At 40.8% G+C, this 13,650-nt stretch overlaps 1 protein-coding gene across 1 annotated transcript in view; it reads left to right on the top strand.

Annotated features, from left to right (window-relative positions):
• Positions 1-13,650, top strand: part of COL4A2 (collagen type IV alpha 2 chain) — a 141,725-nt gene that overhangs the window by 109,166 nt on the left and 18,909 nt on the right. Inside the window, exons 21-29 of the mRNA XM_066545329.1 lie at positions 1,092-1,164; positions 1,253-1,359; positions 2,460-2,661; positions 3,413-3,472; positions 4,230-4,292; positions 8,199-8,306; positions 9,497-9,718; positions 11,855-12,016; positions 12,486-12,656. Of these exons, the coding sequence (XP_066401426.1) occupies positions 1,092-1,164; positions 1,253-1,359; positions 2,460-2,661; positions 3,413-3,472; positions 4,230-4,292; positions 8,199-8,306; positions 9,497-9,718; positions 11,855-12,016; positions 12,486-12,656 (1,168 nt within the window). The remainder of the gene's footprint in view (positions 1-1,091; positions 1,165-1,252; positions 1,360-2,459; positions 2,662-3,412; positions 3,473-4,229; positions 4,293-8,198; positions 8,307-9,496; positions 9,719-11,854; positions 12,017-12,485; positions 12,657-13,650) is intronic.

The following is a 13,650-nucleotide window of genomic DNA, read 5'->3' as shown; positions in this document are numbered from 1 at the left end:
TAAATTTATCAGGTACATCCCTTTCATTCAGTGTCTGCCCTGGAATTCTGTAAGATTTGGCTGAGGAAAACCTGACATGCCCAGCTTATATTTTAGTGAGCCTGAGTGTAATTATTCAGAACTAAAGCTAACTGGCATGAAACAATCACTAGTAAATGACTCTATAACCTCTGGGCCTTGGCACCTACCATGGATATGGATTTGGTTCTGTGATTGCCAGGCTCTTGGCCAGCAGCTAGAAATTTCACTTTCAGATGGGCTGTTCAGGAGGAGGTTCCAGCATTGTGCCAAGGAGTCAAGAGTGCCAGAGACTGGTCTTTAGCTTCCCCACAGTTTGTCTTTCCAAGAGAGAAGGTTTGCCTCCTTGGAGATTTTCAGTGCATGGCTAGGCAAGGCCCCGGGCAACCTGCTCTGTCTCCAGATGCTGGGCTGGGCCAGAGACCTCCAGCCCTCCCTTCTAACCAAAGCCTTCCCACAGGTCTGTAATTTGATTAAGTGATTTGATCCTTTAATCCCTCTATGCCCAAGTTCTTGTCTGGTAAATGAAGGTGATGCTACTTTTCAGCCCCAGAACAGTGCTTGAATCACAATCCACTGCCTGCTATGAGGTTGTTCTCCTTGGGAGTGGTGCACAGCAGGAATTGCATGTCAGTAGAACCCTAAGGTTTTTCCCAAGGTGACAAAGAGTTGTTTGGGGCATTTTCTTTAGTGGCTAACACTGAGTAATTCACCATGTTTTCTCCAGTGCAGGTCTGCAGCAGCAGTCCTGCAGAACTCCAGAGCAGTCCTGCAGTCACCTGCAGGACTCCAGCTCATGGAAAGCCACAGGTGTCCCAATCCATCCTCGTGCAGAATCTCCTCTACCATGCCATAGACACCTTGGTCCTAGTTAGAACATATTAATAAAGGTTCTGCACAAGAATGGGATTACTGAAGAGGAAATCGTTCATGGAAAGTAACAGGAAAGAAGTAAAATTTAAGGAGGTTTTTTTTTTTTTGTTTAAGCAGTACAGTAGAAATGCAAATCTTGATACTTATTTCTTAAGCAGTTCTCATTTGTTTTGGGTTTTTTTTAATGTATGTAACACCAGGGATATTCGGGTCCAGCTGGATTTCCTGGACGGAAAGGAGAAAAGGGAGACTCTTTACACGTAACTACAAAAGGTAGAGTGAAAATTCTTATCACCTGTATCTTTCCTATTATTTATAGTACTAATGAAAGATTGGTCTCACAATGGGAGGTCTTCTTTAGGCACCAAAGGGATCCGAGGAGACCCTGGGCTGCCTGGAATCAGAGGTGAGGATGGTTTCCCAGGCAGAGATGGATTGGATGGTTTACCAGGACAGCCTGGCCTTCCGGTAAGCAGCAAACACAGCAATTACACCAGACCCAACTACTAATGCACTTAATTCTGAGGAGTTGTGATCACCAGCCTGTCCTTCTTTCACAGATAATGATGCAAAACTAGACTGGGTTTGCTGGTTATTGATAAATTAATCATCAGGTTTATTTTTAGGGGTTTTAGAAAAATCTTACACTTTTATTTCCATTTTACTTAAACAACAAGTGGTAGTGTATGGTTCATTAGTAACTCCTTCAGTATAGTCTGAGATTCTTTGTGACTGAATTTCAATAACTTCGGGTACAACTGTGTTGAAAAAAAGCAAAATTTACTACAAGTTTATGTTCTTAAAATGTACATTATATAATCATATTGCTTGATAGCAATTCACCTAACTAACTGTAGCTATCTAGAAATTAGACATGTAGTTTTTGTTCATTTTCTAACTTCCTTCTATAGGCAAAATTAAATACCTTGCAAGAAGAATTCCTTTGGCCCATCATAAATGATGTTTTGAACCACTGGGATGCTCATATGTCATATTTGAAGATAGGCAAGAGCTATACTAGGCACTTTAGACCACTGTACTTTTCCTGCCAGTGAAGATGGTACTTTATATTGCTTCTGAAGATAGAAAAGCATTCTCTAATGATGTTTGTGAAATGTTGATTCAGTAGTGTCGAAATATCACTGGGAGTGCAGACAGAGAAAAAATCTTTTGGGTGCATTTTTATGTGAGCTTTCCTCAGAAGTAAATGCCACAATGGAACATCTCTAACAATGCTTTTCATCTCCCCAAATCACCTTAGAGCTTTTCAGGAAGGACCAGGAGCCCCTCCACAACACTGATTTATATTGCCCAAATGCTTTTCATGGGCCAGCATTTTTAGGGGAATGTTCCCTCAAGGAGCACTTCTCTCATGCCCTTACTGCCATGTGGTCTACATTAAAGTCAGGTTATTTCAAAAATACTTTACTTTCAATGTTGATTAAAGGAGCTGGGATGCAACACTTGAGAAGTTACTGCCTATAAGATGTTGCTCATGAGAGCAGTTCAACTGTTTGAGTTATTTCTCAGCAAAGTCAGGAGTGACCACCTCCATTCACTTCCCACAGGGTGATGCTATCAGAGGTTTCCCTGGGGATCCTGGTTATCCAGGTGAATTAGGCCCAAAGGGCTTTCCAGGAGAAGCAGGCCTGCCAGGTGAAGGATTTCCTGGTCCAAAAGGCTTCCGGGGTCCTCCAGGTGACCAAGGACAAGCTGGAAGCCCAGGATCTCCAGGTCTGCCTGGTCTGCCAGGGGAGCCTGGCCAACTAGGTAAGAGACATAACTCTGTCCTACATCAGAGCCATGGGAGATCAGCACTGAGTTGTGTGCAGCATTTATCCAGCACACTGTTGAAAAGGGACAGCTTGGTGGGGGTTATGTGGGGTAAAAGGAAATGCTGGTATTGTCCAGAAATCTTAAAAAAGGAGATACTTCAGAAGTCCCAGTAGTTTCTTGTCAGGTTTTGAAATGAATTAATGTGTTAGTGCCAGCAAGTAACATTTTTCAGGTTTCAAGCAGTTGGAGGCAATGGAGCAATGTCCTGCCGTTGGAAATCCCACAGGTGGTTTTCTCTGATTTTTCCCATCCAACATAATCTTTTAATTTACCAGAGAAAATCATATTTCCACCCTTCAGAGTTCCTCATAGCATTTCTGCAGCTTTTCAAGTCCCTTCCAAGTGTAGCAATGCCTGGGCCACATTCAGAAGGGCTCAAGCTCAGAGCTTTATTCCTCCACTTTGAGAAGCCTGGCAGAATATTAAAGCTAAAGCAAGCATATGCCAGCCTTACACAGTGCATGGGACAGCCTCCTAACATGGACAGGATAGGTTTTAGGCCTGGATCTAATCCATGTGTGGATAGTGTGGATAGTAAATTTGTGTGGTATGTGTGCATAATACACAAGAGAATACATTATCTGCTGGTTTTATAGGCATTTTGGTTAGAATTGAGAACATTTTTGTCTTTTTGCAATTTTTCTCTTTTAGATAATAACTGTGTTTTCTAATTCTTTGCTCACAGACTGTGGGCAGGTCATTGAAGACTTTCCTAGAGGAGATGCAACCGAACCAATATGGTCAGGTACTGTACATACAAATGCCTTCAATATCTTTTTAGTATTATACTGCTTTTATGGATTGATACTTTCTTCTGAGGACTGCTTTGGATGCTCTTGGCTGTAAACTGTTTGAACTTTAGGTCACAAATAACTATGCATATAGTCTATGTAGCTCTAAACTAAATTTATCAAATTGAACATTTTTTTAAATTATTGCACTTTTGGCTCTATTCAGAAATTTTTTATTTCATCACTCCTGAGTGTTTATTGTATAATTACTGTGCAATCTATAAAAACAGTACCAGAAATTAGGTGCCCAAGAAAATTTTAGCAATTTTTTGGAAGAACTTTGAGTGAAGATTTTCAGTGCAATGTGACATATGAGAAAAAACCCTTAGATTTTTACCAAAATTAACTTGATTGCTTCACGGGTATAAACCACCCATAGGGAAACAAAGCATTTCTCTTATTCTGAAAAATGCAGTAGACTGGACTACCCTTTCTGTGCTGGTCCAACTGGACCTGCCACCATAACCCCTGTAAAACAGGCAGAAGAGCAGCTCTTGGGGTGGAGATCAGCTTGAGTGCTCCCCTGAAAGTGCCACACATAGCCAACTTTTTTTTTTTTAATGAAGAATAAAATTTCTTTTCAAATTAGGCGTTTGCTTGTTAATTTCCTTCACCTGTTTTAATGAAACTGTCTCAACTGCTGGCCCAGAGACATGGAGAGACAGTATAGGAGCACATATAGTGTGACTAACTTGGTTTTTTTGTTTGCAGGTGCAGGCTGTGTAAGGCCACCAAAGGGATCCCAAGGAAAGCCAGGATTGCCAGGAGCCACAGGTAATGTTTTGCCTTTACCCATATTGGGTTTCCCACATACACTGCATTTGAAGGGTATCTTGCCATATCAGTTATAACTGAGCCTTAGCAGACAGCAAGTTTTAGAAATTACTTTGGAACACAGCATGAACCTGACCCTGCCAGAGAGATCTAAGCAGTGAGCAGCCCAGGTGACTTCACATTCCTGAACTACTTGCCTTTGCTAATGAGTGCCAGCCACAAAGCAGAAGGCAGAAAGGACAGCCTGTTTGCTATTCTCCACATGCAAGTGAGAGTATACAGAGTCTACAGGTTCAGTGCTAGAGAGTGTGCTGAGCTCTCAGAGCTGACTGCACACCTCACAATGTAAATAAATGCTGTCCTCTGAGAGCAGGGTGATGAAAGGATTTGATGGAGGACTATGACAGATCCTTCTCACTGTTCCTCTTCAAGTTCTGTACAGAGTTCCTTCAGCAAGTGTGAGCCCAGAGCCTGTGGTGCAGCTCAGTGTCTGGGCCAGGCTGACCCCAACACGGCTGATCTGTCTGAAGCCACGCACTCCTGCCTTGCAGAGCTGGTCCCTCCTAGCCCAGAGGGCCCATCTGATCATCCTGGGCCTCCCCACCACTGGGGGTTCCCCATCTCTGAGCTGTGTTTGTTCTCCTTCCTGCAAAGGGCCCTTCAGGGGATTATAAACGCCCCTCCTCCTTTAAACAAAAAGGGGACCCGTGGATGTGACAGTTTTCTCAGAGACAGAGAAGCCAGATAAACTTTCCCAGGAATTGTTCTGGGGAGTTTTGAGAAGGCTGAGAGAAAGACTTAAACAATCCTGCAGCTGGTGTTTTGAACAGTTGTTTTCTCATAAGATGTTTACCAAAGGGTGTCTTCTTAATTAGGCAATGGTGTGACAGGGTGTTGATCAAATGACCAATCAGGTCCACCTGTATCAGGATGGTGTATAAAAGAATGGGTTTGTAATAAACTCAGATTTGCCTTCTGAAGAGACCTAGAGTCTATATGACTCATCACCCCTGTCCTTGACTCAAAAGTGACAAACCTTCTTCCAAGAGGAGAGGACAGAGCCTGAGGGACTGTGTGAGATGGAATTGAGACACATGGGCAGGGTGTGCTGGGTGGTCATAATGACTGACCTTGAAGGGAAAATGTCTGACCAGCACTGATAGTTCCTATGAACTTATGTACTCCCAGCCTAAGCAATAAAATTGTTTTTCAATAAATCCTCATCACGAGCTGTAAAGACACTGACAAAAAACATAGATGCGTCCTTCAGATTTTGGTAAAGGTAAAATTCTTGATGCATCTGTTTCTGTGCTTTAACCAAGTTTAGAGATCTGGAGTATAAATTTTAAGGTCAAGCTTTTTTTTTTTTTTTCAGCACAAGGTTTGCTATGACATACATAGATTTATTAATTGATTTATCATAGATTAATGCATCTTAAAAGGAAAAATTTTATCTCTGTTGAAAGATTATCTGTGTTTCCTTAGTCCTGGTGCCTAAGTTTATTGGTAGGATCATGGCTTCTTGTTTTCTTTGCAATATTTGTAGTTTTTTTCTGAATATGATTTATTTTCATTCATATGAGCTTGAAGGTTTTTCTTTCAGTGAGTACAGTCAGATTTAACTCCCAACTGTAAGACTGCTGTAACACAAGTGATGCTGTTTCATGTGTTTTACATTTTCTATTCTTGGCTAGCTCTTTAACAGATCTTTCTCTGCCTTTGTTAGCTTACATGCTTTAGTAATTTTAAGACCTGTTTTTTTTAAGACTTGTTTTTCATCCTCTCTCTCCAAAATCTGGGAAGGGCCCCTTGCAGAGCCCAGTGCAGAACTCTGTTTGTAGCTGCCTTTCAATCAGTTCCAGAGGCAGTTCTTCAATCAGAAGCCTGGGAGGAAAAGGACACATTTGCACAGCTTCTTTTTGCCATAGCTGTGTCAGTTGAGTTGTCTGGAGCATCATTTACCCACATTGGCCAAACCAACACAAAAGCACCAGCACCTCCTTTACACCATTTTCATTGTCGGCTTGGAGTGATGGGGTTTGCCCACAAGATTTCCCACATTCTGCCCAGCCAGCATGGAGCTCCTCGGTAGACAGTCAGGTCTCTCAGTGTCCTAGGTGCTCATGGCACACAGTGTATCAAGCAAGGAGCTGTCTTTATAGCCTGCCATCCTCATGTCCTTGTGTTCCTTTGAGATTCCTGGCAACACACACAAACATCTTGGTTATTCAGGAGTCTCAAAGTCTACACAATTGCTGTTGAATAAAATTTTTAGGCTGTTTTCTGTCTCAAACAACTAAAATACTTGCAAACCAAACATTACATTTCCAAAATAAAAACTTTTTTCATGCTGCTGTTTGGCACATGTTATCACCAGCTAACATCATGTATTGACTTACTGAAATATGTGGTAAGCAGTGACGTATTCTTCCTCTGCACCTTCTTTCTCTCACATGGCTTTTTAATTAGTGCAATACTGAACAGAATTAATGAAAGCCAGTTATTGCAGATGGGAAACAAGACCAAGATGCCATTTGGGTAAGAGGCACATGGGAGTTTTTCATTGGGACCTAAAAGCCTAAGATTTTCCTTTTGATTTCTTTCTGAGGAGTTACTTTTCATATAAGGGAGAGAAAAAATTGTCCTGTACAGCACTGAAGAGTCCTGTACAGCACAGTGAAATATTATGCACACTGCATTGGCTGGTTATGTACACCTTATTTCTCATTATTTAAAATGTTTCCTGCTCCCCTTCACAAATGATAGTCAAAACAACAAATAATCATGGTTAAATAACATAAATTTCAGAAAACTGAAGTGGAAGAAAGTATCAAAATCCAAGTGATATTTTCCTTGGTTTGTCATAGTTATGGATGGAGAGGAACTTGCTTTCAGTAATGAATAAATGAGTTGTAATTCATGGTGATGCTAAGCAACAACTTTTTAAATGTTAAAGCATGTTGTTGACCTTCAAGCCTGAGCTGGGAACTTATAAAGTTCCAAGTGCTGGGGAGCATAGTGGAACAAAGCATTTCCCAGGAATTATTTTCAAAGAATTTTACCAAAAATCTTGATCTTGTAATACAGTGGATTAACAAGACTCATGTAATAAAACTATTGCATGGAAAAAATATATAATTTTATAAACATAACAAAGGAATGCTACAAAATACTTGCAGGTTTTGTTTGAGATGTTAAAAAACAGTAATATTTGCCCTTACTGAAATGTCAAACACTGTATCACAAGGAAAATGTGCTGTCAGGAGAAAAATCAGTATGAACAAGAGGTCAGTGCCTGAAGAACTGGCACACCTTTTTTTTTTCAGGGCACATCCTTTCTTTTACTAGGAAATCTCTAGACCTGTAATGTTACAAATATAGTAAGTAGGCTAGTTAATTTGTATTCATTTTGAGGGATTATTAGATCTAACCTTTAACCTTATATTTCTTGGTTATCTAAGCCAGTCTGCTCTTGTTCTGTGATCAGTTTAGCAGGGAAAGGAAATTTTTTTTCCTCCTACAGCATCTCATCTGTGCCATTTCTGTGAACACTCTTTTTTGACATTGCCTTTTCACCTTAATCTAAAAGCCTTAATTTACAAAATATTGAAAAGCTCCAAAAGTCTGTGAAACCAATTATCTTTACCCTAGTAGTCTCCATATCATTAGTCTTTAAGTCAGGTTAATCCATGTTTGTAAAAGCACTTAACCTAGATTTTTGTTTTGGGATCTTGAATACTTCTAAAGAGCCAGTGTATAGGCCCATTAATTATTTTTTAAAGATTTCAGTTTTGCATTCAGAAACACATCATGATGATACTTACTACTACCTTTTTTTACATTATATGCGCATTTCTGTTTTGTTTGTTCAGATAACACTTTTGTACTTTCTTTTATATCATTTAGGTGCAAAAGGTGCAAGAGGATTCCCAGGTGATCCAGGTCCAATGGGTTTTCCAGGGCTAAATGGTACACGAGGTGATCCAGGTCGGGAAGGATTCCCAGGTCCTCCAGGTATCTTGAAATAATTAGTCATTCTTTATGTACTTTTGACCTTTTACTGAAGTCACTTTAACACAAATACTTGATACTAGGTACATTTTCACTTATCTTCCCTTCTACATTCACTCAGTAAGCCAGTAGACAAAAATATTACTTTTCAAATCCAGAAGTATTTCTTGCAACTTCCATAATGATGAAAAAATTCGTAGATGCCAACCTTTTACAATCTGCTTTATTGTTCAAAATTATAAATGTGACAGTAAAAATTCATTAAATTCTCATAAAGAAATTCAATAACAAGATATTTTAGATTCCAAGTGCATTTTACTCATAATGATGATGAAGAAAGGAAGAAAATAATAGTATTAGTACTTCCATTTAATTCTTTCCAACATTAGTATAAATGATGGAATGGATAGAGTGTGTGTGCCACTGCACACATAATTAATTCAGTGGCATGCACATATAAGCTGCGGTGGGTGTGTATGTTCACAAATCATCAGTCAATCCATCAGGAATTACAGGAATTACCTCCAGAAACTACCACTTCCCTGTGGTTGACCAAGTTTATTTGGTCAGAGAAATGGGTAATGAGTTGTTTGGGGTTTTTTCTGTATCCCATTACAGAAGCCATTGATGCAACTTAATTTATGAGCTCTCTGGAAATTTTTTTGAGAGATCTGATTTCAAAGTCCTAAATCCTCACAGATTCTGAAGGGCTGCAAAGTTTCCCAAATCCAGTGCCAGGTGGTGCTTTGCCCTCAGGCAGCACATGGCCTGACAGTGTTCTCTGGACTCATCTACAGCATCTGTAGTAGCAACAGAGAAAGCAAAAGAAGAGCTGGTGCATGTCCTGCTGCATCCTGATGCATCAAGGGATGCATCATACAACATGGCTCTGTGCAGCATAGGGCAGGACCATGAACCTCTATCTCCCCTGGTAAGCTCCACAGAGTGCTCTGATTGCTAAATTAGGGCTCCCAAATGGCTCCCAGGCCGCAGGGAGCAATCCCCTGCGGTTTTCCATGCTATCTTTCACCAATGCTTGGGCTTAACTTTCAGTCTAGCTCCAGTTTTCCAGTGCACAAGAAGCCTTTACCTTGTCATTTGTGGTGATGGGAACATCATGTTGGCATATCTAGGATTTGAACTCCAACATTTGTAGTGAACTCTGTGATGCCTAGTTCCTGTTTTATTTATAGGTTTCACTGGACCCAGGGGAGACAGAGGCCCAAATGGGCTACCTGGACTGCAGGGACACCCAGGCCTTACAGGAAAATCTGGAGCTCCAGGAGCACCAGGACCGAAGGGCCTTCCTGGTGATGTTTTTGGAGCAGCAGCAGGGGCCCGAGGGGATGTCGGCCTCCCTGGCTTGCCAGGGCTGAAAGGTGCACCAGGAGATCAAGGAGTACCAGGAACTAGAGGTAACAGCTTCTCCTAATAATAAAGGTTTGCCTAAGAGTTGATACAAATGCAGCCAAATTGTAGGGATGTGAGAGCAGGAAGAGACCATGTTAGAATGCGTCAGAGGTACTGATGAGCTCACTATCCATGCCCAGTGCCCGATGATCTCCCAGTCTTTCCACTTCTGTGGCAGCTGTTGCCAACATGCCTGGCTCCTCTGAACACTTTCTGGAGATATATTGCTTATGTTCAGCTGTCCTTCACACTGCTCCACATGACATCAGCTACAGGGGGATAGCAGGGAACCAGACTTTGCTCATCTTTGTTGCTTTCAGATGTACTGCTAATTTTTTTCCCTTTAGTTAAGGGAATGGTGGTGTTGCTATTATCCTCAATTTTCATTTACATACAGCAATAATAATGAGATTTTTCCCACACCAGAAATGTCTGGGTATTGCATGGCTTTGCTGATCAGCATATTGCAATAGTGCTGGATTTGTAAATTTTAGCTAAGGCGACACAGAGTTAAGTAACTGCTAATAAGCTATTTTGCCTTGACAGTTTTTGGGCAGTCACAAATAAGAAAAAGATAATATTATATACTTATTTATAACTTCAGGGTGTTCATTTTCATTTGTTATGTCACAGACCATAAAAAATATCCTAAAATCCCTGCAGAAAACAGAGTTTCTCCACAAAATCTGATTTTTTCACTCTCTCAACTCTATGAAGGACTTTGAAAAGCACATGTGGGAATTTAGCATACCCTGCTACACAGTTTCTATTGCATTTGGACCCATAATTAAATTTAGGACTGCTGATTACCCCCATTCCCCTGTATGGAACTGAGAAAGGAGTAGTAATTGTATGACTAGCTCGAAGCAAGGTTTATCACAGGAACTAGTTTTGGATATCCTTCTCATGATTTTTGATGAAAATAAAAGAAGAGCATCATCTTCTCAGAGGTATTTGAAGTGAGGAGAGCTGGTTTCAGCTGCAGTAGAGCCCCAGAGTAATAGGGATGAAAGCAGCTCTGTGGACTTTAAAAAGTTTGAGAAAAGGCAGAAAACATCACTAACATCGCTGATGAGGGGAAGAAATCCAATTTTGTTTAAAAAAAAAAATGTTGTGTGACTTTGCACCCTCTTTGTAAGCATTTTTGTAGAACTAAGTTTTCAATAGGAAAAAATACAATGAAAATAAAAAGCAGTACTAGTTTGTCTATTCTTGATTTATTTTACAGTTCTGACAGAATGGTTTCAGACAGCACGTGAATTTTTCTACAAGTATGATTTTTTTTAATTTAACATGAAATGACTGGGGATTCCTTTATACCACCTTTGCCACTTCACTCAGAATAGTAACTGAAGCCTGTATGCTGTTGTTGAGAAAACCCACTTTAAATGACCACAGTTATAAAGCTCTTTTAACTACAGTCAAGCCAATGGACCTACGGTCATGTAAAACCTGAAGAAAGAGAAGGAGATCCACTTGACCTGGATTTTAAATGCCACGTACTATTTGTATGCTGCTGCTTCTCCAATCTGAATGAAAAGCAGGCATTATCTTTTTAAAACTTAACACCCTCTTTACTGGTTTATTGTAGAGTCATAATTTTTCACCCAGTGCATGTAGTCAAAATTAGGGCCTTTTCGCTTAAGAATTTGTATCAGTCTTACATGAAAATTTCTAAACAATAATACAGATCCCATCGTCTGCCTTAAATGTTACTTTTCCTGCTTGTAAAATTTTAGAAAAAGTACATAGCATTATTTCAGTGGTTCAATCAGCTGCTTGATTCAGTTCTTACTAATATATATGTGACAGAGAGATCAGGAATAACAGAACTATTGGGATTAAAATAGAAAGATTGGGATTAAAACTGAAAGAGACCTGCATGTATATCCACATGGTGTCAAAACGTTATCATTCATTTGAAATAATCAATCAATCTATCTGATGCAAATATTGAGATCATTGGTGGTAACATCAATTATTTTAAATCTAAAGACCAGTCCTTTAATTTGCTTTTCCTGTTCTCATTGAATTTTCAAAGGCAAAACACACCCCAGAAGCTGAGGATGTACACAGAAAAAATATATAAAAACATGTTCTCTGCATATGATGCTCTCTAATGCATAATTTTGGTCTTTTAGGAGCGGATGGTAGCCCAGGTTTGCCAGGACCCAAAGGAGATCCCGGGCCACAAGGTCTCCCTGGTTTGATGGGATTACCAGGAACACCAGGAACACATGGATTCCCAGGTCCACCAGGAAACCGTGGGCCAGATGGTGGCCCTGGCTCTCAAGGACCTCTCGGTGAGGAAGTAGTGCAGTCCTGTGTCATTCCTCTTGCTAGTCCTCTGTAGCAGGGCAACTGTAAGGTTTCCACAGCAGAGAGTTTAAGTTTGGGGATGATCTTCTCAGGCAGAGCTGCTGCTTTTCTTTCTGTAGCCACCTACCAAGTCAGGCAGACTGGAAAAAGGAAGCCACCAAATGAGTGTAGGCTTATGGAAAAGGGGCTTGATTCTTGAATTAAAGAGGAGGGGAAGGTCCTGTTGCAAGTGGGTGTGGAACCAAACTGATAGCGAGGCTGGTTCATGTTGATGAGCTACTTTATCTTTACAATCATTTCTGCAATTCTTTGATTAAAAAAATCCTGATTTCCCCGCTTCAATATGAAGTTGATAGAACGGCAGTTTTTTCTCCCTCTTGAGCTACCTTGTATGAAATCATCATCTGTGTCCAAACCTTTTTTACCCTCCCTGTTCTCACGTTTACACAACAGGTCCACCTGGTGCTAGGGGAGAAGATGGTGAGCAAGGTTTTCCTGGCCCCGTGGGACTGAAGGGTCTGTCTGGTGACAAAGGTGACATGGGTCACACAGGACTGCCAGGTATACGTGGTGTGACTGGTCCCCCTGGCATAAGTGGAATGGATGGCTTTCCAGGAGATAAAGGTGAGCTCTGGACTGCTGCTTTGAAAGCAGTGGTTGATTAAAGCTTTTCTGTGCAGACATGAACCAAACATATTCTCTGCTGGTCTCCCTCTATTTAAAAGAGTAGATTTAGGGTGATGCGCCTAATATATTCCAAAATCATTGTCTATTTTCCCCTATGTTGAGCTTGGTACAGTGCTAGCTTGTGATATGCAGCCCTATTTAGAAGAGCAATGGCTGTTTTATTTCTCATTTTAAAAAAGACACAGTATTTACTGTTTTCTCTCTAAAAGTCTTACCTTCGTCCTAGTCCCCTTGGTCCTCAGTGAAATTTAAGAGATGCTTCCCCAAACATTGGCTTTAAAGTTTTTTAAAGCTGGGAGCTGTGAACTGAGCAATGCTAGACACGAGACCTCAATGGTGACTTCAGGACACTGATGAGAATGTGAGATTGAGAATGTGAGATTCTCACCTACCAGCCACAAGAAAACACATATGTGTAATGCACATTGCCTACACCACACAGGGAGTTTCAACAGGGTTAAACTCCATGTGAAGCCAAGCTGAGCACAAAGCATGCTTAAAAATGCATGTTGCAATTCCATCAGTTGCAAAGACAGGACAAGACTAGCTCTGAGATCAGCTCTCATTTGAGAGAAATTAAGATCTGTTTGTTAGCATTACCCATGAAAAACAGCATTCTCTTGTTTAGAAAAGAGAAATAGGAAATTTCTGTGAGAAAGGACCAGCCAGTCCTAGACCCGTGATTTGTATCTCTACATGTAGACCAGGCTGACTACAAGCCTTATGTGGAACTAGGTAGATATCTCAAGCCCATCTCTAGGAGAGGGGTTGTACTGATCTCTCAGAAGAATGCAGTAAGTTCTGGTCATCTCCACAGCACCTCTTCTTGGCCACTTGAGGCAGGTTTGTGTACTCCTGAGAGCACACTACCTCAGGAGCTCTACTACCTCTTAGAGAGCTCGGGTGCCTGCTCCAGACCCACAGATTGCTG

Source organism: Molothrus aeneus, chromosome 2, assembly GCF_037042795.1.
Source record: "Molothrus aeneus isolate 106 chromosome 2, BPBGC_Maene_1.0, whole genome shotgun sequence".
NCBI classification, from domain to species: domain Eukaryota; kingdom Metazoa; phylum Chordata; class Aves; order Passeriformes; family Icteridae; genus Molothrus; species Molothrus aeneus.
Note: the sequence above shows the minus strand (reverse complement) of the source record. Positions and strands in the feature narration are given on the sequence as shown.